This window comes from Plectropomus leopardus, chromosome 12 (genome assembly GCF_026936395.1).
Source record: "Plectropomus leopardus strain MGB_pleo_1.0 chromosome 12, ASM2693639v1, whole genome shotgun sequence".
Classification (NCBI taxonomy): Eukaryota; Metazoa; Chordata; class Actinopteri; order Perciformes; family Serranidae; genus Plectropomus; species Plectropomus leopardus.
In genome coordinates, this window is record NC_142187.1 from 5853492 (window position 1) to 5875821 (window position 22330).

General features: G+C 39.5%; 1 protein-coding gene across 2 annotated transcripts in view; it reads left to right on the forward strand.

Moving 5' to 3' along the window:
• The window catches only part of astn1 (astrotactin 1), a 513900-nt gene that overhangs the window by 88376 nt on the left and 403194 nt on the right, over window positions 1-22330 (forward strand). For both annotated transcript variants that reach the window (XM_088085587.1, XM_042497522.2), the window contains exons 5-6: window positions 19642-19892; window positions 20142-20284. In XM_088085587.1, coding sequence (XP_087941713.1) covers window positions 19642-19892; window positions 20142-20284 — 394 coding nt within the window. The remainder of the gene's footprint in view (window positions 1-19641; window positions 19893-20141; window positions 20285-22330) is intronic.

Below are 22330 nucleotides of genomic sequence, written 5' to 3' on the forward strand. Positions count from 1 at the left end.
GTCTGACTTCTATGATGTAGCCATATTGTTAGTAGACCTCTGTACAGGCCAAAGACCTGAACCTTTGACCCTTAAAAGTTCTTTGAGGCCAAGGCGGACTGGAACTACCAAAGCAGAAAGCCAAACCTTGATCAAGAAACCTTTTTTTCCTTAACATCACTGACAGTTCATGGATAAAACTGTTTCCATTAGCCTGATAAACTCTCTTTCCCTTTTCCCCTACGAGTATTGAGATAAAACACCGGGAGAGAAATGGGGAAATATATCCGGAGCCCATAACTTAACACAACAGGATAGCCATCATCATTACTGATTAATGTGCCAATCGTTTTCTTAGTTAATAACATAATTATTTCGTCCAGGGCTGGATGTTAAATCAACACTGTGATATAAAACTAGATATTGTCTTAGATTTCGGATATCATAATATCATAAGTGTTGTCTTTTCCTTGGTTTTAAAGTCTGCAGAACAGTAAAGCAATGTGGTTTTTTGAATTTACCAGATTGTTCTAGCTGTTCTATTACCCACGTAGTCATTACATACACATTACTGCTATTAGGCTATAAAGCACCAATAGCCAACCCTATAATACTGGCACAATCGGGACTGAGGTATTTGGTCAACAAATATTGGAATACTTGCCTTTTTTTTTAGCATTGCCCAGCACCAATTTTGTCTATAAAATGAAAGAAAGAAAATAGTGAGATAATACCTAACACAGATCCCCAGAGCACAACATTGAGGTCTTCAAATGTCTTGTTTTGTCGGACTCTCGATCCAAATGCTAAATATATTGAGTTGATATAGAACAAAGAAAAAAAAACCAAAAAGCAAGTCCTTACAGTAGTGAAGCTGGAACCATCAGACATTTGATGTTTTTGCTGTAAAAAAACTCAGATAATAAAATAAGTCCAGAGTCCATTCCTGTTGATTGACAATAAAATGACAATATATCTAAGCATTTACATTCCTCTATACGCATGCCAAAAGTTGCTAGTGTTTTTAATGTAAAATAAAATCTTGCCTATCCATTAAATATTTATCTCAAGGACTGTGTTTTACAACACTGCTGCCATGTTTTCATCAGACACATAGAATAGACTTGAAACGATCCCAGGTCTGCACATCCCAGCCAGCTCGGTTCAGCCAGAGAGCAGGACGTCTAATCTGCCACAGTTCATTGCATGGCCACCGTGCCCACCACGAGACTGTTTATGCCTAATGGATGAGTTGAGACTCCAGCATTTCTAGACTGGAAGACAAGCCAGACTTATTATGGGCATAATCCTAAAGGGGAATCAGGGTCAATGAACTGCACCAAAGCTGGGGTCAGAGGCCAGAGAAAAGGTCTGTTCCTCCAACCTGGCTCTAATCTTACCTGAGACAGTTAAAGGAAGTATCGAAGATGCTTTAAAGAACATTTGAACCAAGAAGTGAGTCATTTTCAGCATTGACACTGTTGTATTTTTGAAGTGCACAGTTCTAAAGTTGGACTTTTCCTCATGCAGGGTTCAAAGCTTCTCCTTGTGCATTCATATCCAACAAGGTGACTACAGTGTCCTCCACTGGCCGAGGCTGCTCATCCATAATAGATGACTAACCTTGTGTATGCCTGTACTAACACCAGACAAGGCACTGGCAGTTCAAATACACGTCCTCAACTTCAGCTTGAACCCTGCAGGCAGAGACAAAGTAAATCCCAACACTCCAGCCAAATGAAGACAAATAAATTCACCGGGATGTATATTTAGAGCATCAGATATTCAATGTTGCTTGATTGGTTTTACCCATGGAGACTCTTTAGCTCGATGCTATGCACAATTCTCCTTTTTTAATTTCCAAAATTTAATCAGATGCTGTTTTGCCACTGGGCCTCAATGGATCAATCCAATCAGCACATACAGTATGGAGTTATACAAACTAAGTCAATAACATTATATGAAAGACTAAGGCAGTATTTCAGGCTCGGGGGTTTGATTTGATGTTTTGTGAATCTTTTAGGACTATTGTTTTTTCCTCAGAGGCCATAAAACAACTTTTTAATATCTGCAAGCATCATAGTGAAACCCAAACCAAACTGTTAACATCCAAAGACTAAAAGTTAACAAATAGAGAGATAAAATGAAATTGGCCCGGTGGTCGGGCCCACATTTTGCTGGATGGTAAACAGTTTTTGGCCAGATCTGCTTTACCTCAGCTGTGTGGAAGCTATTGAGGTACACGTTTGCTGTGGATCAGTACTGTGAAACAAGCCTCTCACTGTGCCCACTCAACCCAAAAGGTGAGGAGCAGTGGCGTCTGTCACAGCCGTATGGTGTGTGATGTTAATGGCAGCAAGTACTGCCAAGCTGCTCCATTGTTTGTCTGCTTCTTGCCGTCCTAAAACAGGACCCTCAATAAATATATGGTAGGTTTAAAGAGAACTTTACACTAAATCCACTTTTTGACTGAGCACATTATGTGTACTGTCATTTAGTGCACTATGCATTGATCCTGGTCCCATTTTATAGTGTTCCCTGCAACAGAAATGTCATTCTTTTCAGAGAAAAGGCAGTAATTTTGTCTGCAAGATCTGGAGAATCTGGAGTCCCTTTTACTGCTTTCAACTTTGACAGGTAGATAGATGGTTCAGGTTGTGTGAGTGAAACATTGGCCTCTGCTGGCCAGGAGAGACGTTGAAACAAGTTACAATTCAGTGAATTCTCTGAACCCAGACATTGTACTGGCTTTTAAATTTAATGTATTAATCAATCAATTTCTTTCTCTACAACATACCAGAATGAAAGGTTTAGAATGTAGGCACATGTTTACACACACATACACACACACACACACGATGCACCGACGTCAAATCAACATCCGCAACCCTTTTGGAAATCTAGTTAACCTGTTTTCACTGTTCTTATGTCACGTCGTGTTGTTGTTATGTTGGTGTTTATAATTGTTGTCTGTGTTCTGTCTTTAGTCTTGCACTTTAAAAACAGTCTGAAAATGGCTAAATCTTTGACAAAAGGTCCATCTCTGTGGGCGTCAGACACCTAAAATATTAGTCTGAACCGGTTGGGTGACCAAATCAAGACCTTGGCTGAAGTTGATGGTGCTCAAATACCCAGAGTAGTTACGTTAAGGCCTCCAGCTCCAGCCCTTTCACTGACTTCCAATACTGGAAACTCAATACAATTTCAGAAATTGGGTACGTGATGAAAAATACAGACATTTCCCTTTGAGACCGGGGTAGAGACATAGAAACACTGGAGCAATGATGTGACAAAGCTGTAAGTGTCAGCAGTGGCAGGGTATTAAGCTGATGGGGGGTGCAGCTTTGGCGAGCGTAAGCACTTGCATCTTTTTACTATGTGAAGAAGACTTCATGCTAAAACACGTTGCTTTCAAAAGATTAGTGCTTTAGTACCATTCATTTTTAGACATTACATGTGCAACCCTGTCTACTAAAATATGGTTCCCACTAAATGCTTATTTGCAACAGAAAATATGTTTTGAAAGAAACATAATGACGACCAGATTAGGCAGTGTTCTGTACTAAAATAATTATGAAGAAATTCTAATTACTTTTTCTTCCTTTTTTTGACTCATTTTAGGCCAACATATAATGAATAAAACATAAATTCCTTGCAGTACGAGGAAGGTTTGGAGCAGCAATTAGATGTTAAGTAATAGGATTTACAGAAAATATTTTAAATTGTGATTAACTGAACATAAACAATAGAAAAAAAAACATCTTTTTGTTTTCCAATAAAGACCTTTTTTGGACAATGGCCAGTTTATACCCATTTCAACACAACACCTAAAAATTTCAAATGTGGAAATACTGTATTGGGATAATTAAAAACCTTCTCATTTGCCTAAAGAGGAGGAGGGTGTTACTCCTCAAGCACAAACGCTTCAAAGTGTTGAAAATAGATGGAGGAAGAAATGAAAGTCAGATACATTACATGAAAGTCAGATACATTACATGACAAGAACCAAACCTTGCGGATCTGTGTGGATTAGCAAAACAAATAAATGGATGGCTTTTAATTGTATGAATCGATAGCTCCCAGATTAATATGTCAAACAACGTGTGTCTCAGAGCATAACCTCTTAAGGATATTTTATCAGGATCTCTTGATATGTTATGGGTGTATGCATCTATGGCAAGTACACAGGACTTAATCCAGGATTTGAAAATATTTAAAACTTCCCCACCCCCACCCAAAATATTGACTAGCTTGCTTCTTTTTTTACATTTAAAATTATATTGATTCTATAGTTGGGCCAATATTAAACCACTCGCCAGAAGAAAATGTTCACATCTTACATTTCTGGAAAAAAAAAGAATATATTTTATAGTGTCTTAAGTGACACAGTATATGAGTCATTGCTATAGTTCCATTTGCGTTTTAGGCTGCAGACATGCGTGTTTTCAAGTGGTCCGTTGGCAGGGATAGCGCTACAAAAAGCACTTGATTTTTACAGAGACATTGCTGCTTTCTGGCCAGAATTGTGACCTTTTAATAGTGTATTTTAAGCCTTATTAAGCCAAATTTTATCTCTGTTCTTTCCAGAATTAGCTACATTTTTTATTATATTGAGTCTAAAAATATCAAAACCAATCTTAAATATGCAAAGTATGACTTTAAACATGGGAAATATATTCCAGAAAGTCATAATTTTGTTTCAAGTCTAAAGCAGTTATAGTGGAGGCACTTTCTGGTGTACCACTGTTCAGTTCACACTGTGATCATTTTCCTGTGATCTTTAAAAAATGCTGAACCAATAATGGGAGGAAGAGTCGCATGGATTCACACACACACATATACATGCACCAATATAAAGTGTCAGTCAGTTTATGGGGGGAGATGGTCATTGTGGCACAGCTTGGCTCGCGAGATATTGACATTCATGTGGTGACCCTCCTAAACCCGTGCTGATAGCATTGATCGTATAAACCTTAAATCAATGCAGCCCCGACCACTTGTAAAGCAGTAGCCCCGGCTGAATCCCAGCCTCCAGAGCTGCGCTCTGAGAATCACAACATGGCGTGTTTTTGAAAAGCCTGCCTAGCGAGACAAACCAATCCATAGCTTCCCTATGGGCTGAGAGGAAGGCACACAGCCCAAGTGCCTGGCCTGTTTGTAGAGCTGCTCAATCTCTGATGCAGACAACTGAGCACCATGGGCTGGGTTTTCAACAAAAACAACAAAATGAAAGTCACTGTTGTAGAAGAAAAAACACATACTTTCTTACATTAAAGCTGCACTAATCAATACTTTTTTATTGACAATGAATCAAATGACTAAATGTTATGTGACTCATAGCATGTCACTCATAACTAGATAGGACATTCGACTGAAGGATTAATCGTTGCTAGAGGCAGTTTTTTATGAAGAAAGGAGTTGTTAGTCAGATCATTTCATGATGAGATGTACAAGTGGGTTATTTTCATCCACGTAACTTTTTTGGACATTTGACTTCAAAAAATTTTAAAATGGAATGCAGCTAGGCAGATAGGTAGCCAGGTTGTAAAATGCGGACTGTTTTTTTCCATGCCCCTTGGCGTCTCAACAGGGCACCCTTTAGCATTTTGATGAGACGCACAGCATAAACGCACTCTAACACATGGTTAATGTTGTGAAATGGTCGCAGTCAAGGTTTAGGCAACAGAGATCATGTTTTGGGTTAAAATAAGTGCGTTTTTTATGTAACAACATAACATGCTTTAAATACCTCAAGTGAGCAATGTCATTGCAGATTGAGTGTATGTTAATTAAACAATGTCATGTTAAAACAAATGTGCCTAATTTGGATCTGTGTTTCAGCACTGCTTATGAGGAAACAGACGGTAATTAGTAATGGTGCGTCATTGCATCTCGCTGGTTTAAAAACTGAAATTACCGCGTTCACCGAGGTGTTGTATTGCCATCATGCCGATTAGAGTCGGAGGCGATAAAAACCTGTGTATTCTGCAGAGTCGTTTGCTCCAGGAGTGAATGCTGCTAGTTAGCATTCCCATTGCATTAAAAAAACAACTGTTAGCGGTTTTTTTTTGTGCAATGGGAATAAGGCTACAAAGATGCCAAATAGTGCCTTTTGGCGTTAATATCACACACCCAGGGATGTGACAAAGCATCAGTGTTTGACCACCTGGTGATGAGAACTGGTTGAGCTAGATTTGGAAGAAGGTGGCACCCACTCATAATCCCACCTGCTTTCCTGAACTGTCTTATAAAGCTTTCAGCGGGTATAACAGCAGATCTATTTGAATTGCTGAACAAACAGAAGATGTGGGCAGCAACCCAGAGGTCTGGAACCCACAGTGAGTTATCAGTAAACCCGACAGTTGCCCTCGACTCTGTGGAGCATATTAAACTCCTTTAGCGCATTGTTTTTGGCCCGCAAATTCTAATGTCATCATCCTTGTTTCCAAAAGCAGCAGGCAGCTGTCTCAGGAAAAAAAATCTCAGATAAACCCACTGTACACTGTACGTGCTCAGAACCAAACAGCAGACAGACACAGTTAGGAAGCATCTGGTAAGCACAGTGGAGCATTCAGAAGCTAAAGAGAAATATTTTTCATCAGGGGTTAAAAGGATAATAGAAAGGGCTCCTGGTACATTTTTTGGTGGCAAGAAACATGACCTGTGCCAGCAGTGTTGATGTATAAAGTATAACTATATACATATTAACATTACTTTGCTAACATGTTCACCTTATAGGTAGAGGCTACTATGCAAGATTTTCTCAGAACAAGACCAGGTAAAAACCCAGTACATGGCTGGCCCATGTGTAAAAACACTAGAGGGGTCTTCATTTTAAATGAGGTCAGGTCAGTCAGAATTTGAACAGGAAGTGGCCGGCAGTCGCTTTGACTTTGGCTGTACAGAGCTGTCATGAGCTGTGCAGGTTGTTGCAATCCAGCCCCGAAAAATAATATTAACCCTTTGAAACCTCAGCAAATTGTTTTGATTTCTTTCAAAAACATAAGGGGAAGCAACAAGCAACTTAACGAGAAAATGACCTAGAAAAAGTGAAGAATTATATATATATATATCATATATTTTATTGTACTAGTTTCTGTAGCATAATTTTAAATATAGCATTTTTATAGTTATATAGTTTATAGTTTTCTTGACCCTTTTCCTTTCCTTTAAGCACATTTCCAATTCAGTTTTTTTTGTATAACAAAACAGTTTTGAAGTTCATATTGACAAGATGAAGCATTTCTTACCCAACTGTCTTGGTTAGGAATCCAATGACAACAAAAAACTGCATGGGACTAGCTAAAGTGAGCATGTCTGTATGGGGGAGACTCATTCAGACATCTATCCTCAGTTCCTCTAGTTTCCAATGATATCTATATATTCAGCCTGGCTTTAAAGTTTAATCTTGTACAGCCTCTTAAAGACGGGAATGTCGGGTGGCTAATAATGTGATTTAAAAAAACAAAACAAAAAGTGTTATGTACAGACCTTAATCCTTTTGCAATTAATGCACTGCTACTGACAGACCTCGTTTAAATACATTCAGGCTGTTCCACATACAAAGCTGCTGAGTCAATCCTCTCTCTCCTCTGTCCAAAACTGCCATCTTACCTGCAGGTGGCTGGCTAGTTAGCTTGCTAGCTTGCTTCATTGACTCTGTTAGCTTTGGCAGACTTTGAAGAACTATGAGAAAAGGCTTTTATTTTTTATTTTTTCTTAAAACTTAGTTGGTTACTTACAGGTTAATGGGTGTTGGCCTGTTGAAGGCAAAATTAACTGTAACTGACATCCTTGTTCTGAGCAGCGTCTGAAAAGACGGATGTCACAGGACCAAATCACGACGTCTGTAAATGTGCCAGATCATTTTTCTGTTAATGTGCTTCTTCCGCTCTTGTGTCTGTGTTGTGCTTTAACCTGTGTCTCAGTGAGCCCACAGGAGAAGTCAGTCGGACTCGGATGTGGCGCTAGCATCAAATCGTTTCCACTCTGTGCTGGGATTTTTAGTGAGGGTCAGTGTCTTGTAAAGCAGACAGCATGCTTTTAATGAAGTGGACTTGTGCCGGAGCTGAAATGTTTAAACACTCCTCAGCTTCTTTAGTGTCCCTATGCCAATGTATAGGACATGGCAATGGCTTTATACTGCCAGAACATGGACCATGGTCTTTTAGCTTCAATTTAATTCCTTTTACATATGACCCTGACTGAAAGAAAGGCCATAAAAAAAATAAAAAAAAACATGCAGAGGCAGCTCAGTATACAAATCCATTTTCCAGCCATGCCTGCCTAATGCCTAATGCCGGCCACTTACACCACTAAAGCATTATTAGCAGTCCCTATAGGGTGATCTTATAACATACAAGCTGCATGTTTTTCAGATTTGAGTAATGGATGAGATGGTGGTTTGAAAATTGTTGAAAAGGTTCCTTTCAGGTAATTATCTCCTTTATTTGCACGACATTCTGTTCCCGCTGACAAGACGTTCTTCTCGACTTATCTGAGCCCAGGGACTCTATAATCATCACAATTCCATACACTAACAGCAATTGAATATCACAAGGTTTTATGCAAAACACCCAAGCTATTATTTTCCTTGCGTTCGACTGCACGTGTCTAATTTTCTGAGTATTTGTAGAAACATAGTGGATTGCTACCCCCCTCTCACCGCCACCAAATGAATTAGTCATACCTGAGCGAGTGCAGAAATTAGTTGGGGATTTTTGCAGATGATACTTTGGGAATGATAGTCGCTTGAACCGGTTTAACATTTGTGCCAAGTGAGATTCAGAATAGGATTATACACACACACATATGCAAAAATGATCTTAATATAGCATAGATTAAAGGGAAGAGGAGGTGTAATTCAACACGGAAGAGACCAAGCTAGACTCACAAAACATAATTGTGTTAGTAATTATTCCTCCGATCATGATACAAGTCATTTGATATTAATTATCTGCTGATACAAAGTACTGATCAACACTTCTTTTTTCCAAGATAGTACAGTTGCCCAAAATCAATCCAGTGTATATGCATAATAGTTGAATAGCTCTACATATAGTACCTTTAACCCTTTGAAACCTGGATCAACATCACTTTTCTTAGCATCTTCACAAGTATTTAAAAAAAATCGGAGCAAATTGATTTGATTTCTTGTGAAAAGACAGGGGAAAAGGCAATGAGCAACTTTGGAAGAAAGGTTCTTCAACTTGTAAGATATTACTAGATTTGGAAAATTATTTTTGAAGAAGCAACAGCAATTTGAAAATTCAAAAATTATGTTTATAATTATCTTAATTATGTATTTAAAATTAATTTTAAAAAACACTCTTTGACTCGTCATTTTCTTGTACTTTTTACATTTTTTTCGTTTTTTCGTTTAATTTTTGGGTCATTCTTTTTGCCTTTTACCAATGTTTTTGAAAGACATCAAGCCAATTTTCTCAGGTCTCAAAGGGTTAAAACAGTTCAGTGACTCCAGTGACTTTGTTTAACTCCCACAGAATAAATGTTTACATGACAAATGTCGCTTGCAGTTTTACATTAATGCCCTCTCACCACACACACTCCAGCACCATCACCGCGTCATGCTATATTAGCTTTTATGAAATACGCCAAATTGAATCAAATGATTCAAACCGTTCCTGTCATTAATACTCATTTCCAGCGGAGAAAGCCCTGTGTGACGTGTGTGAAATGGGGTTGTGACTTTCACGTCCGTTCAATGTCAAAATCAGCACCGGATCATAACGTATATTGCTCGTAATTCTCACAACTTGAGTTTCATTGTAGGTATTAAATACTTTGACAGCGTTAACCCTGGCGTCAGGAGTTATACCAAGTGCATGAAAGGATTCAGCATATGGAATCTGTCAATTTCCATCATTAATATTGTAACTTGATCCCAAAACCAATCAGTGGCCCTTTGGCTATGATAAAGTTTATTACATCCAAAGCAAAAAAACTTCCGTTTGCTATCTTGTAGCCGTCTGATAGCCTCGATCTTTCCGCCTTCCTGCGTCTTAATGCCTCGCATCCAGAGACGATGTGACAGATTGATGGCTCAGCTCTAATACCATGCCTGCTCTGTCAGACTGAGAAAGGCCATGTCTTCTCTCTTCCATTCAGGACTTACATGACAGGAGTGTAAGTCATAAGGAGCACTAGTGCCATTATAACATCATCCTCATCCGTTAGTAAGTGGATTATGGGGCTGCAGCGCTGGCATGCTTTGATGTGTGGTTTGGTTTTATTGGCTCTAGAAGAGGACACAGTCCACTTAGTCCTCACTTTGATTCCAAGTAATGTCTGACATTAAACAGTTTTTTCCATTTGGTCTGTATTAGCCCCCTCCATACATGGGCGCTAATGCAGGTTGATGGGTTCGAATTACATTTGTCACTGAGGTAGATTTGATTGAGAACCATTTGAGGTACTTGACATTTGACATCTTATTCTGGTTTACCCAGAGATGAATGAAACAATGATGCTACTTAACATCAAATCTGCGCTTTAATACTTATGTATTATATTCTCAGTTATCTAATTTCAAAATTCCTTAAAGGATCAGTGTGTAGGATTTCCTGGCATCTAGCAGTGAGGATAGAAATCAGCTTCTTCCATGTGTCAAGCATAAACTCCTGATTAGGATTTCTTAAGTGTTTTGTTGTTCAGATATTTACCAAGATTTTTAATCCATGACCCTTGCATCAGTGCTGCAGCATCCCTCTCTGTTTCCCCTACAGCTGACGATTTTCAGACATGTTACTCTGCCATGCATCTCACTGTTAATTAATACAGATGTCCACATGGGTAGCATTGTGTTTCACTCACACGTAACTGCGACCAAGCTACCAATGGTCACGTGCTCTGAACCTCTCTTCGAATTACAATTTAAGGTGGTAGTTACAAACACAACTATGGTTCTATGAATTTAAGATTACAGCTGGAGGCAGAAATACCTGGATTTCCATCATTTGGTGTGGTCAAAGTTTTGGCTTCTGGTTTTATTGGGTTTAATAGGAGGTTTTCGCCAAGATTGCCGAGAATGTTACCTTACCTTATACTTTAGAGTAAAACGGGGGGGAGTTAAAACTATGGACTACAGTTGATTGTATTATGAAGTTATTGTTGTTGATTGTTGATTCAGAAGAAGTGATTAGTGCAGCTTCGATTATTGTGTGTTTGAAAACTTGGCAAACATGTAATTAAGCTCAGCTTTGTCACAAGATGACTGAAGACCATGTGTGCTTCCCAAGTTCTGTCCTGTGTACTGTGGTAACATACTACAGTATTTAGTGCCCAGTCACTGTTTTATTTGAATAGGGCACTTCATCAGTGACTTTCAAAGTGCTGAAAACCTAATCATTCCAGACCAAATGACTCTTGTCTCCTCTTTGACCATGTGCATGCAGATTTACTGCATAAGTGGCCCATATCATGGTGTCATTTGTTAATGTCCTTGACTATGCAGATTGAGCAAACAACTTATGCAAATAGGCCTCCACTTTTGCCAATTTAAATTAATGTGAGCAACTGAAACCCCCATTTTTATTCAGCCTCACAATTCCCAATATGTTTCAAAAGGGATTTTTTTTTATGTAAACGACTGATTAAAATCCATTTTTCATTTCATCATTTTCGCTTATCTTTCCATAACTGTGCTTGTTTGACTGAAATGACACACAGTTTAATTCTAATTGATTTTTTCTCTCCTTTTTTTTTTTTTAAATTAGTTTGCACTTAAAGGGACAGTTCAACCCCAAACCAAAAATACATATTTTCCCTGTTACGTTTATTGCTTTTTATTAATCTAGATTTATGGGGTGAGTTGTAAACTGTTGGAGATATCTGCTGTAGAGATGTCTTCTTTTTCTGGAGTAATATGGAACTACATTGCACTTGGCTTGTGGAGCTCGAAGCCCCCAAAAGCTCCTTTGAAAAACTTAAGGGTAACGTGTCTTTCCAGAAATCATGACACATTTACTCAAGATAATCCAGACTCAGATCTCATTCTGAAGTTGTCGAATAGCGCTGTTTTGTCTGTTTTTCCGAGGCAGTATGTTATGCCAGTGGATGGCATCAGTTTGTAACACAGCTGGACGGCGCCATATGTTGCCGAAACCGAACCGCATGCTTTTGTATCATCGCAAAACATCAACAGTAGACGCAGGGGAAACCTAAAGTGTACTATGTAGACACCAAAACCAAATAACAAAGTGGCGAAATGTGAGATTTTAGATTTCTTTTGTAAGCAGTTTCTTTAAGGAACTATTTTCTTTTTACCAAACTAGACCTGCCAATATTATTGTTTGGCATCAGCTTGTAACTTCTTTTTCTATACTGCCTTGTATCTCTCCAATCACATCGTAAAGGGAAAAGAAAGGAACAACACACCTGGCTGGAGGGAGCACTTAAACTATTCTTTTGGTCTTATTTCAGATGTGACTTTCTTACTGAGAGACATTCACTGTCTCTTTTAAATCCTTCTCCAGAGGCAAATCCCTGCTGTCTTTCTCTCTTTGCGCTGTCACCTTGACATTTTCCACATTGCACAGTGTATCTGATTTTGATTTCTGTTCTCAGCTTGGTAGCATCAGATTAGGCACGACGATGTGGTAAACTGCACATACTAAACATGTGCGTTATGGGTCCAAATTACAATGTGCCAGCAGGTTATATCATCTTCCCTGTCACTTACTCTAAAATATCCCATTCAGTAACCTTAAAAATGCAAATAAAGGAAGTTTTGAAGTAAAACTGCCCACAACTCTGCTCTCATTGCCTTTCTTCATGGTGGAGATATGGTCTGATATTCAAACTGACAATGGCTGTCTCTCTCCTGTGTTTCCACAGGCTGTGTGCTTTTGACTCGCCTTGACTTTGATCCATATCCTGCTTCATGGCAGAGATTCTCTGACACTGTTCTCGCCTTTTCCGCAATCTCTCTTTGACTCTCCCCCGCTCGCTGTCTCGCTGTCTCTTTCTCTCCAGTTTCCGTCTGATTCTGTCTCTGTCCCCCCCCTGCTAACCTGTCCTCGGGGCAGGCTCAACGTCCTTCATCTGTCCATCTTGTGCCCACTCCTAATCCTCAACACCCTCAGGTGCTGGTGTGGATGCTGCAGCTTCACTCAACCCCGCAAACCATCTCAGAAGACATTAAAATCAGAGAGGATGAGTAAAATGAATGTGGTCATGTGACCTGACCCAGTCATCTGGTATCAGTGCTTCCTGAAGTACATGCAGGAGCCGATATTCACAGTCACAATCGACTTCTATCTCCCATATTTCCACAGACTGCGAGCAGAGATGTTTTCCCTATGACGCCTTTCTTAAGCCAGGGAAGATAAGCAGCGCATCATACAGGTTTTAACCCGATAACACCTGGATCTACATCAGTTTTCTTGAGCTGCATTCAGATGCCTTTTATAAGCATTTAAATCTCTGAAACCTGAGGACATTGGTCTGATTTCTTTCAAAAACACTGAAATAATAAAATGAGCAACCTGGGAAAAAATATGCTGCAAAAGTCGACGAGAAAATGATCAGAAAATTTGCGGTATTAGATATTATCAAAAAATGAGGGGGCAATGTCCGGACAACTATATTTATAATTCTCTTAACTACATGAATTTAAAATTATGTTCCAGAAAAAAAGGGGAAAAAAATAGAAATTCCAAACAACAAGACATTTCAAGTGTGCAGACATTGTGTTTTGCAATGACCCTCACATGAACTTTATTTATATCCTAATATTTTTCACGTATAAACTTGTTAAAATGGAACAAATAAGTAATCAAAATGAAAGTCACTATTTGGAAAAATAAATTGTGTTGGGACAATCATTTTCAGAGCCCTGGAAAAGTCATGGAATATGTAAAAATCACTGAAAGTTTTGGAAAAGTTATGGATGTTTATAATGAAATAATGAGAGTAAACTTCTGTGGATACCCTCCCACATAATGTGACAAAACAGCAACTTTTATATAGATGTGTAGTCTATGTTTGGCAATTTGTTTACTGTCACGTGTTTCTGCATATATTTCTCTGTGTTCTGTCTCTTTTTTCATATGCCAGCTAACCAAAATTAGGTTTGAATAGACTTTGCATCTGATGTGTATGAAAAATGCTGGCAAGTGAGGCAAGAAAAATGCTTCATTTTATCATAGGTGTTTGAAAAGTTTGGAAACTTTTTCCATGAAAATGCATAGGAACCCTGAAGCTTAGTCCTTTGCAGCAGCCCAGGTTAGATTCCAACCTGCGGCCCTTTGCTGTGTGTCTTCCCTTTTCTTTCATCCCTTTTCCCATCAGTCTCCAGTGTTTCTGTAAAAAAAAAGCAAAAATACCAAAAAAACATTCTAAAAAAGTGTAAAACATGCAGGTATACTACAACTAAGAATGGTGACATTATAGGTGGTTTTTGGTTGTGTAAGAATCACATCATCCTTTCTGGCACAAAAGTTCAGAAATGACATCTGTCAGAACAAGCAATGGCAATAATCGTCACTGTAATCACTCAAAGATATGATGTTATATATCTGAGACAGCCGATCCTGAGCCAGTCAAAACAACTAACATCTGACTTTACGGACAAAGAAAGGCATCTTATGGGAGAGGAATTTTTGCCACCGTCTGATTTTACAGTCAGTATATAAATGTATTAGTGCCCTCCAGATTTATCATCCCTGGAATATATAGAAAACAAGACAAAGAAATGTCAAATGTTCGTTTAGACACACCTTCGGGCTGAGCTCTCTTTGATCTCTCCATGCACCATGGCTTGTCACAGCCATGAGGTTGCCAGGCAACCTGCGTAGTAGTCTCATGGAAGATACTGCACCTGGCAAAGACAAAGTTCAACACAAAACCCTCCATACAACCACAGCTTCTGACTTTTACATTTGGATTTTTATAAGGATTACAAAAGAATAGATAGAAAAAAAGAGGAAATCACATCTAGATTTTTTGGGAGTTATGACCATAAAAAAAATGTATTCACTGATTCTCAGCCAACATTTGTATGTAGGACCCATTAGGGGAGTAAATGGGCAGAAAAATGGGTCTTATATTGGATGGTCCACGGGTTCCATGTTAGCCCATGCCAGTTGCTCACATGGATGAGTTTACCCAAATTGGCCCCATGTGAATTATACTAGGGCTACCTGGGTAACAAGTGGGTATGGGTTCAAAATGTGCATCTTAGGCCCACTTGGGTATAGGGTTGGGAATCGTTTGTATTTTAACGATTCCAATTCTGATTCCGATTCCTGCTATCGATTCCTGTACTTAATGATTCTTGATTCTGATTCCGAGAGGGAAAAAAAACAAAAGAAATTTTTCACTTCCAAATGCCTTTACACAGGCAAATTTTATTTATTCAATCAAGAAAAGAGCCACAGCCCAGGTGGATGCAAACAATGAAACAAAATAAAACTTAAACCCTGGCACAGTTGTTACTCATCAAAAACAGTTCTTATTCAGGAAGATAATCATGTTTGCCTTCTCGGGCAGTAAGCGCGACCATTCCGCACAGATTGTGTTTCCTGCAGTTGAAAACACCCGTTGGTTGAGGAGGCCTGACACATAGATATGAGAAGGCCAGACATGACAGTAAAGGATAAGTGTGTTTCTGGGTCCAGAACCAGGCTGTAGGGTCAGAAGATGTGGTGATTGGTGTTGTTTCCAGGTACGTCTGGATCTCCCTTTCAGTACGGCTTTCCATCGACAACAACCCCTCCCGTGCGGTCCTCTTTAAAGCATCCTCCTCTGCAAAAAGCTCCTCCAGTGGAGACTTTTTCAAATGTTTGGAAGAAGGAGGCTGCTGATCAAACACAGTGACAAGACAGAACAGTTATCAGCAAAAACAAAAACAAAACAACATATTTCATCATGACTGAGAAGAACATACAAAATATAATTTTAGCAATCTACTTACATTCTCCTCTTCCTCCTTGCCCTCAGTCTCCACACCTTCCTGGTTTCCATCATGGACTGCCACTGACTACAGCGAACATAATATGAAGAGGGACAGGTAGATATAGAAAGATAGATAGAATGTAAGAATAAAATTAAGCAGCAGTCTTAGCCATCAGTACAGACAGTTGTCATAGTCTATAATAGAACATGTGCTAATAAAGGCATGCACTGAACTGATTAACAGTAGAGTTGTTCTACTAAGGTGATTAAAAAGTCTAAAAAGTACAGTGTTAAATATAAAATGTTAAGGAGTGAGGGAGACAGTATATTTGTGTATGAATGACATTTCACCTCCTCAGAGTTTGCAAGCATCTTCCCCTTGATCCTTTCCCAGACTGCAGTGTTGCTGTCCATCAAGCTTTTGAAGCGGGGATCCAAGGCAGTGGCTTCCTCCAAAAATAACCTGATGTCAGCATTCTTTAAAACAATAAAAACAAAACTACTATTGCATCAAGCCACACAAACAGAAGTATTTAATACATTTTTAATCTTCATTAGTTTGATGGCCTCAGTCATTACCTTGTACCGAGTAGACAGGTTTTCCCAGACCCTTTTCTTCAAGTCAGCTACAAATGCGGTGTCTCCATTTTCAGCAGCAAAGTGTTTCTGAAGCTTTTGAATGATCGGCAGGATCTGTCCAGCTGTTGGGCTTTTTTCGGTGGAAACACAGAGTGTGCAGGTGTAAAGAACTCGCATAAGCCTGACGAAGTCTTCTGCCTTGGTGAAATCACCATCTGTCAGCCGATCAAGACTGTGTGCGAAAAAAACCCCATCTCGATACAGTTCAAAATATTGATATTTTTTGTCTGTTTAAAACAAAAGTAGTGCTATTTGACAGGTGAGTTTAATAATTAATTCCACTGCATAATACAGCAAACCAGTGTGCTAACTTCTTTCTTAGTACCTTAAACACATTCTTACACTGTCTAATTTTATTTTTATATCCTATTCATCTTTCTATCTCTACCTGTCCCTTTCAATATTCTTTCTCAGGCGTGGATCCAAGCTGGCTGCTTGTATTGCGGGGTATTGTTCAAGGAATCTCTCCATCATTAGAGAGAGAGAGAGAGAGAATTCCACCTTGTTCTCACATCGAGAATCAGTGAATGTTGAGGAAGGTCTGACACAAACCAGAAAATGACAAATACATAGAGAATACATAGAGAATTGACATCAATATGACATGCAACTTTTATATTGTGTAATCACATAGATTTATATATATATATATATATATATATATATATATATATATATATATATATATATATATATATATGTGTGTATATATATGTATATGTATATGTATATATATATATGTATATATGCATTGTATATGCATTGTTTAACCAATGTTAATACCAATTAAATAGAATTAAATATCCGATTAAACTCATTAATTCTTACTTAGGAGATCCTGCTTTTCCCGTAGAACCACCTTGGCCATTGCCGACCTCTTCATCCAGACGATGATGGCACGAATCTTTGCAGTCCACTGAGCCACTAAGCTGCTGGAGTACAGGCTTTGTGCTACTAGGTTTAATGAATGAGCGAAGCAGCCGAGCTTCAGAAACTGCAGCTGTTTGATGGCTACGTCCATATTGGCTGCATTATCCACCGTAACAGCTACTACTTTATCAAACACGCCAAATTCTTTCAGGATGTCGCCGATTTCCTCTGCCACGACAATTCCTGTCTGGACTGTTTATTTTTTAGATTTTTCCACCTCGTACCATGCTGGGATAAATCTATTAGTTAAACACTCCCTTGTAGGAGGGGTGTACTTTGGGTTTATTGAATGGATCATATCCCTGCAAACACAAAAACAAACATAAGATATCTAGTTTAAAAAGCATTCAATTTTTAAACAGCATGAAAGCAATGTGCAATGACTACACACAAACGCTTCAGCACATGTCCATGTGATGCTTTTAAATGAAACGAGCACTGTGCCAAAGACTGTCAATAAAGTTAAACCTGAACTGAGAGTGAGGAGACATGTGGGCTAGTACTTTTGGAGGGCTAGTACTTTCAGGACTTTCACAAATTTCAGAGACGGACACCGAGAGCGAGACCCACCGAGAGAAATATCACCTTCTTGCAATAAAGAGGTCTATTACACCAAGCAGGAATTCACGAGCTTCAAGTCTCAAGGTCAGGGGTTGATAAAGTAACTTAACTACCAGCTAAGTCCGTTAGCTTAACGTTATTATTATTTACCTACCTAAATGTCGGCGAGTCAACCTCGCTAAGGGGGTGCAGCCTTTTTACCACATAAGCAGTCACTTTTCTGTGGCACTCGGCAATTTGCTCTGCTGACAGCTTTCCCTTTGCTGCCATGGTGAATGGGGTTTCTTGTTTCTTTGCTGACTGGGGTTGCTGGCCGGTTAACATTGCATAACAAGCAGCAGACTCCGACTGGCTAACGTTACCATGAGTCTGTGAGCGTTCAACAACTACGAACAGATTTGACAGTTTTAGCAACAGGTAGTCTATTAAGCTAGTCTGTTAAGATTAATTATCATAATTTTCACGTACCTTCCAACGAGTAGTTGCTGGTTGATGGTTGACTGTCCTGGCTGATGGTGGAGGAAGCAACGGGAGCAGAAGAGCGACGCAACGAGTCAAATACAGTGCAGGTTTTCATTTCAATGCCATGCAGGAGGCGAAGGTGTTTGGCCATATTCGTCGTGCATCCTCCCTTGGCAGTTATAAGCTTATTACATACATTGCATTGTGCGAATCCCTCCTTTTTAATCGTGAAATGGAGCCAAATTTGTGAGCGGTGTTTGCGGTCCAAGTTTACGTTCAAATACGTGAAGCACGTTGAGCACGCAGGCGGACTGATACAAACACCGGAAACAGCACGCCAGGCGGCTGGGGCCGGGCGGAGTAAAAAAAAAACCCCGAAAACAAACTAGTGCGGGTATTTAGGAACCGAAAAAAAGAATCGAAATCCAACTGTCTTCTAAACGGTTCTGGAATCGGATGTTAGGAACCGGTTCCTATATGGAACCAGTTCTCGGTTCCCAACCCTACTTGGGTAAACCCACCCGTTTCAGGAATTGTCATGGAACCTTTCCACCCATTTCCATAAGGACCCACTGTTCGACCCACTATTCGCCATTTACTACCCACATGGGCCCTGCATACAAATGTTGGCTGAGTTAACGGATGTCTCTTTCACAATATAAGTCTGTGGAAAAATGTATTTGTGGGCCCAATGGCATCATATGACGGACCAGAAAAGCCTAATTCCACTATTCCTCAAACCATACCTTAAACAGTCTGAGCACTGATCTCTGTTCTTTCAATAGGCATATAGTTAATAGCTGCTAGCGTTCCACATCACCTTACATGACTACAAATCAGTGAATAGCCGTGTTCTGAACTTTCCTGTCCTTTGTCTCAAGGTGAAATGACCACACAGTAGCAGGAGAGCTGCTGTCATTTAAAACACTGTACGTGTTATTCGTTAAATTGCATCTGCAACCTTTTTGAGATTGTGCTGCTGGTGCACGACTTTGACTTTGATCCGTATTCGACTTGGCAAGATTCTCTGAATCTGTTCACCCCTTTGACTCTCTCTCTCTCTCTCTCTCTCTCTCACTCTCTCGCTCTCTCTCTCTGCTTTTTTCTCTTCCTTTTTTTCTGTCTCTGCTCCAAATGCCACCCTCCTCCCCTCAGGGCGGGATGATCGCCCTTCTGCTGTCCATCCTGTGTCTGGTCCTGATCCTCTACACCCGCAGGCGCTGGTGTAAACGCCGGCGCATCCCTCAGCCCCAGAAGAGCGCCAGTGCTGAGGCGGCTAATGAGATCCACTACATCCCCTCAGTGCTGATGGGAGGCCAGGCCCGGGAGAGCTTGAGGAACTCCCGAGGTCAGGGGCCGAACTCCAGTGGAACCCTCAGCATCCGGGAGACACCGATTTTGGATGGGTATATGTAGGGTTTGGATGCATGGGGAATGTAATCTGACATGGTTAAAAACTAGAAATAAGACACTCATTTCTAAGCACTCTGCAATGAGTTTTGAAGCTTAAGATTATAAAACTTACCTTATCAGTACGTCCTGTCACACTTTGAAACCTCGACTGCTTCACCAAGCATGTTAGCCGCTTGTTGTGTTTTTCTGATTTAGATAACTCAAGATAATGTAACACTAATTGATTTCTTCCTCGCCCCCAGTTACGAGTACGACATTACCGACCTGCGTCACCATCTGCAGCGGGAATGTATGAATGGTGGCGAGGAGTTTGCCAGCCAAGTCACCCGTACCCTGGACTCCCTCCAGGGCTGTAATGACAAGAATAATATGGACCTCACACCTGGTAAGTTGACTGATTCACAAACAGCCAGGTCAGAAAACAGCAAACAGTCTTGAAGCTCCACTAATCAATCTTTTTATGTTAGCAATGAATCAGATAGACTTTATTCTATGTGAAATGGGTCAATTGTAGGTACAAACTCAGAGAGACAGAGCAGAGCCAAAAACAGGGCAGACAGAAAGTAGCTGGTGAAGAATGTAGATACCCAAATCTTTCTCTCAGGAGTCGAAGGGGAGTAAACAAGAGCTGAAAGGTGAGTGAGTGAATACTGGTCGTGCTGACTTTGTAAGGTGTCCACACCCCAAATGACTGCTAATGCAGGTGCCCCGAGCCAAACCACAGACAGAAAAAGTCAGAAAGAAGTGGTACATCCTGCATCTTAAGAGCCAGATAAATCCCTCAGGTGGTATTGAGAACAAAACCAGTAAATATAGAACTTTTTCATAGGAGACAAGCAAGGAAAACACAGGTGAAGCAAATTTTGTTAACACTGGCTCAGTTCCAAGTTCCAAGACTTTCACCCAGGAGACCGTTTGTGGCCCATGTGAAATGCTTAAAAAAAAAGAATAACAGAACCCCCTCACACACACACACACACAAACAAAAAAATAAATAAATAATGATGCCACATAGTTATGTCACATAACAAACGTGTCACATGAGATGCGTCACATACAAAATATGTCGTATTTCCAGTAAGTGTCCTCGTAAACAAAGGACTTTCACCTTGGAGCCCCGTGTTTGTGTCCCATTTGAAGTGCGGATTTTTATTTTTTTGAATTATGTCACATACCTAATGTCACATAAGATGTGTGTCACCTGAGATTTGTGAGATATGTCACATAGTTCACGTGATATAACCCAATCTATTATATTTTTTTCTTAACCTAACCAAGTACTTTTTTGCCAAAACCTAACGTATAGAGAAGATATAAAATCATCCTTAAAATAAACAAAATCCCCCCCAAAATATTATTAACATTAAAAACAACAACACCTACCTTATGGCCATTGACTTTGTTCACGCAGAATTACTTTTGATACAAGTGATGAGAATATTTTTAAATTTTGCCGTAAAGTCACATGACCTGAGTAGTTGACCCATCTCCCCCTTCAGTGTTTCTCATGATATAAAGAGCAACCCCCAACACCCCTCCATCCACAGCCTGTCAAAGGTGTGCATCTCCCAGAAACCGTGTAAGGGTTAAATCTTTAAGGTATATGTTTTTTTCCATTTTTTTAAACCACCACTGTGTTAATTATTTGAGATTCTTTGACTTAGAAATATTGCAAAATAATGCGTTGTCAGCATAAAGTTTGTGTAATTAATGAACAGGGGGTATGATACCAGGGGAGGGAAGTGCTGCTTAATTTTGTGCCAATATGAAACTTTTCTAATCATTTCACATTACAAACTAACTAGATTCTGTGGTGGAAGATTCCACTCATCTCACTGATAGCCTCATTTATTTTCCTCCTACACAGCCATACATTTTTTAATAAAAACAAAGCAAGAAGACAGTATATCAAAAGTTTGCATTCACCAGAGGACGACATAGGATACAAATTGTTTTTTAAGCAGGGAACAGTATAATTACATCAACACCAATCAAATAATTAAGATAATTAGTGTGAAAACAAAGAGAAGTAATGGGATTTTCAATTAAATACCGTAATATGTGTTATTTTCTCCTATAGGTGTAAAGTAATCATTTAAATTAATGTACGCTGATGGGTTGAATTTCACAAACATGAAGGCTTTAAACACTGTCAATGCCAACACAGTTTTAAAAACAGCAAATTGAGGCATTTGTTCGGCAGTTTTCCTTATCAATGTAAGAACATTAGTTGTGTGATTGATGCAGAGGGTATACCAGATAGGAATATCAAACTACAGGTTTTCTTTCAAAGAGTTTATTCCTCACACTTGAAATAATCAAAAGGCTTATGCACCTGCCATGAATTAGTTCTAGAAGATCCTATTTTTCATAATCAGTGGACGTTGGAGTTGAGCAGCACTCCCAGGAGAATTACTGTATGAAGTGGAGC